Genomic DNA, 4,932 nt, shown 5'->3' with positions numbered 1-4,932 from the left:
ACCATATAATGACCATACGATTGTCGTTTTTTTATGTTTAAAATCGCATTGTAATAAAGTACGTCGTAAAATATTTAAAGATTTATAATTATAATCAGGATAATCGCTTAATTTATCTAGAATCATGTTTAAAGTAGGAACTTTATTTTCTTTATACATGTTATAAATTGTGTGCCGCAGTACATCTGGTAAAATAGTAAATTTTCTTTAATTTTGTATTTTTTCGTTTCCTCTTTGTACCGTGATCAATCCTTCTTTAATTACACGATAAATTGTCGTTTTTGATATCTTCGTTAATTCGTTAATCCGTTTCCTAAATTTTTTATAACATTGTTCACTATTTTCAATTTTCAAACATTCATATATATTTAATATAATATGTTGACTTTTTAAGGTGTAAATCTTTGTTTGTAAACTCTGAGTTCGGTTCGATACTTTCGACAAAAACCGTTTCCACTATTTGGTGATTTTCCCGAGTTATTTCGTTATCCTCCGCTTCGAAAAGTCTCCAGAGAGCCACGCTAAATTACTAGACAATTAGATATTACATTTATTTTAATAACTATTACCCTTTACTGGTTACGATATGAACAAAAATATCAACTAATAAATAATAATACGTATTATACCAACAACATACCCCGCCAAGCAATGCTCTGCACTGCATTGGCAAAGCGGCAAAGCTAAGTGAACCCGTGTACCATACAAAAAATGATTTACGACCTAGTGGACCAATACAGGTTTGCTTTGATGACCAGCGCGCCGCCNACTTTTTCTCCAAGTTTTTCAACGTTTACTGCATCTAGATATTAAGTTTTCATTATCAAGGTATTCATATTTAAGGGTCATATTGTATGGTCTTATTGTAATCATCAAAAGCGGTAATGTTCCGCTTTTGACAATTAACATTGTGACATTAATAATTCCAAAACCATATATAACTGTTAAAACAATTCGTGAAAATACTGGAAGTTCAAAAAACGTGGCGAATAGATCTTTAAGAAAAATAAATTTTTACCCCTACCATGTCCAGTGTTATCAAATATGGTAGGAACAAATTTTTCAATATAAAATTTTGTTACTTGACACAAGATATGCGTTAAGATTCAAATTTGTTTGCAAAATACTATTTTTCTCCAACCGTCACAAAACTATGACATTTTTTGACTGACAGAAGTCTCTAAGATTGACCTTTTCCTTACTGAGAAAAAAAATGGTATCTTAGCGACAAAAGTATTCACTTTTAATCCTAAGAGCTAAAGTTAATCAAGTTTTAATTTATAAAAGTTTATTCTACTATATTTACAATAATTTTTGTTTATCCACATTGATATTAAATACACAGTTTGAACAAGTATTAAAATTAAACCACTGAAACTACCACTACTGTCATTCTTATTGGAGTAATTTTCAAAGCAGTACAACACATTTTCATTAATATATCAACTCTCAGTATCCTTTTCACAATATTTTCTTTATTCAAAAGTGAGTCTTGAATGTAGCCTTCTGCCACAGTGCTCGATCTCCATTCTCCATGTCTTTTAAGACAAGTGAGGCCACCACCGCCGTCAACTAAAAGGGTAGCAGACATTCGTCTTAATGCATGCCCAGTGTACTCTTTCCAGTTGTCCTTCAAAAATTTTGCCACATGCGAGATGGCACTGATTTTATGAATACCAACCACCATTCGATGACGCTTTCCACTAATATACCTCAGAAATAATCGACGTTCTACCAATACCGGTGGACATAAAGCAACATATTTTCGATAAAAGTAATACTTTTAATCCTAATAATATACTATTTTTGAGTAAAATACAGAGTAAAGGAAAAAATTATAAGCTTGTGCTTCATATAAAACCTATTTCCAAACTCATTTGAATTTGGTCCACCATGTATAGTATTTAATATTTTCTTTATTCTGAAGTTTGTGTATTAGTTCAGGGAGTATGCACTGAGGCAGATAATAGTTGAAATTGATTATTAAACTACTAATTTTGGGAAGTAATTATGATGTCAAGTCTGAAATAAATTTCTCTTTAACGCATTAACGGTCAACAGTTCATTTAGGTAACACCATGAATTTATTTGCAAATAGTGATGTGTATTTTAAACGGAAAATTTATGGAAACATACAAACATTTTAGTTACTGAAAAATTTATACAAATATTTGGTTTTAATGTGCTGGAATATACGAAATGATATAAATTTGTCACAATTAAGACATAATAATTGGTGCAAATATTTCATCACTATTTGCCGATTATTTGTTGAATTTTATTTCATTTTACAATGAAATTAATATTTTCTTCCTTATTTTGGAATAGAAGAAAAATAATGTGCATATAGATCGAAATGGGAATGTATTAATATAGAGATATATACAAATATTTATTATATATACATACATTATATCATACTAATTTTTTATTAGTACTTGAAAAATAAATGCGTGACTATAATTATGTTTGTTTGATTACTTTAACATACTTTACGTTTCAGTGCAAGAAACTTAATTTTTGTTAAATACCTATTTCGTTTGAGAAAAATAAAAAATCGTTACAAAAAAGTACAAAACAGGATTTACATTTTTACAATAACTCGAGTAAAAAAATAAAATATGAAATTAAATATTTATTTCTACACAATTATTACAACTTAAAATTTATCCGGATACGACTTAATTTCCTCATACAGTCTCTTCTCGATGAGAGGAATAAGCAATCTATCTTGCTCGACATTACAACTCAAATACACTGCTTTGTTAACTTTTTTTGAGATTCTACAAGCAATATTTTTTGAGACTTCTTCGGAAAAGTTGCCTATTAACGTAGTACCAGTTGGGCATTTGTCATACCGATTTGTCATAGCAAATGATAAATCGCTAAACTGAAGACGGTCTTTGTCATTGATATAGATGAATAATGAATCTATCATTTTAATTACTTGGAATACAATTTTATGTTCTGTTATTTCAGACACAAATTTGTGAACGATAAATTTCGGTTTTGCTAGTTCTACCTCGCACATAACAGGAGTATCTGTATCCTCGGTATTCTTCATTCCAATAAACTAAAAATATACAATTCATTAATAGACAAAGCAAATGTTATACATGTATATTACTTACACGATAAAAACATACAGTTTTTCGATATTTTCTTGAATCTGAGACGGTAAATAATAAATATTTACAGCAGATGACAGGAATGATTTATAATGAAAACAATCAGTGTTGCCACTTGCCAGAGTAAGAAAGTGAATGCAAAAAGTCGTGCCATTATAACACGTTCACGGTTCAGTGAAGTGGAACGCTCAATTATGTCCACTGACCAATCAAGTTGCACTAAATAGTTCCAAATTATCATGCCGCCATCTGTCGCTGAGAAGTTACACTAGAACTGCGGAACTACCAACTGTAACAGCTTCACATTCACAGGTGAATTAATTGAACCATAGATGGCGGCGCGTTCTCCGGTACTGTTATGTAATTGAGCACTTTTTTGATAATTCTCGTGGGCTATCCATTTTTTAAAAAAGTTATAGGGTTCTGAAAAATCAGAAAAAATTCCGGTGAACCATTATGGCACTGACCAACCCAAAACTGCATTCAGTTCCTCTATAGTTCCACCATTCTTCCAATTTTTGTATTTATTTTCTTTTATTTCCATTTCAATTTTTATTGGCTAGGCACGACATAATACATTACAAATAGATAATTAGGTGTATTAGAATTTATAAAATTTTCTATATTTTGCCGGAGTTACCAGTTTCATTTCAATTTTTATTGGGTAGGCAACATACAATATACTGTTTCGTACTTGGTTGCAGAAAAATTTAAAAAATTTTCTTTATGTTACCAGAGTCGCCAGTTTTTTACTTGTATTTTTTTATAACTTAAATAGGAAAAAGGACGTCTACTAATTACCACAGGACTGTGAAGGATTGTAGGTAATTATATAAAAAATGAACACTGTTATCAATAAATCTTCTTTTATAATTTTGTATTAACTAATGAAGCTTAACAGTTCACAATAAAAATAAATGGGAACAAAAGAAGTATTTTTTTTTCGATACAGCTAATGCGATCACGTTTAATTTCGATCTAAGGTTTGGATAATATCTTTCTCTCACGCTGTCACGTGATTGGCTAACGCAACTCCCTCCGCTCTTTATCTATAGCATAATATCACATACTATAGATAGAAGGAATATATATAGAATATAGAATATAGGATAGAAGTATGTGCATAATATACTCAATGATTAGAGAGAAAGGAAATGAGTGAGAGAGAGTACCCAAGCTAGCGCCCTTTCTCTCTATAGCGTCTACACTCCATGTAGTATATACTCTAGGGACCATATTCGCGAATGCAGCTAAGAGCTCGCCCTCTGGCGGTGACAACTGATACTAGCGAAACAAGGTAAATATTTCTTCTGTGTGTGACATTTCGTTTTGTATTTTATTTAAAACTGAATTTAGTGTTCGTTTTTTGAACACTGTTATTTTAAGAAAATAGTGTGAGGAAAATTTCAGCAATTATGGATAGAAAGAAGAAACTGTCAAACTATTATTGTTCAGTTCAAGGTTGCTCTTCATGGTCCAAGAAAAATCCAGAATTAAGTTTTCATCAAACCATTGAAGAAATTTTCAAAATATTATTGCCGATAGATAATACTCCCTGAATTTCATGAGGGTTGTTAGTAAGTAAGGGCACTAGTCTGCAGACATAATATAAATTTCTAAATTTAAATTAACTTTGCTCAATTTTCCCATATAGTACCACATGATCAGCCTTAAAAACTGCCTCTCCTTCTAATATACAACGAGAGTTTTCGTTAGCATATATGTAAATAGGAAATGTATTCCACAACGGATAAGTTCATAGTTATAACTTAATAAAATGTACATTACATTGTAATGCTAGAGA

The 4,932-nt window shown here is 30.7% G+C and overlaps 1 protein-coding gene across 1 annotated transcript; it reads right to left on the bottom strand.

Annotated features, from left to right (window-relative positions):
* Positions 1 to 2,623: 2,623 nt before the first annotated feature.
* Positions 2,624 to 3,253, bottom strand: LOC108904694. The gene is made up of 2 exons (XM_018707336.2): positions 3,132 to 3,253; positions 2,624 to 3,073 (listed from the first exon to the last, which is right to left on the bottom strand). Exon 2 carries the CDS (start codon positions 3,062 to 3,064, stop codon positions 2,660 to 2,662), a length of 405 nt encoding a protein of 134 aa, XP_018562852.1. The 5' UTR covers positions 3,065 to 3,073; positions 3,132 to 3,253; the 3' UTR covers positions 2,624 to 2,659.
* Positions 3,254 to 4,932: the final 1,679 nt, after the last annotated feature.

This window comes from Anoplophora glabripennis, unplaced genomic scaffold (genome assembly GCF_000390285.2).
Source record: "Anoplophora glabripennis isolate ALB-LARVAE unplaced genomic scaffold, Agla_2.0 scaffold4077, whole genome shotgun sequence".
NCBI lineage: Eukaryota > Metazoa > Arthropoda > Insecta > Coleoptera > Cerambycidae > Anoplophora > Anoplophora glabripennis.
This window is presented reverse-complemented; position numbering and strand designations above follow the sequence as displayed.

Excerpts from the sequence above, each read along its gene's own strand:
- LOC108904694 (XM_018707336.2), bottom strand. The coding sequence starts at position 3,064 with ATGAAGAATACCGAGGATACAGATACTCCTGTTATGTGCGAGGTAGAA.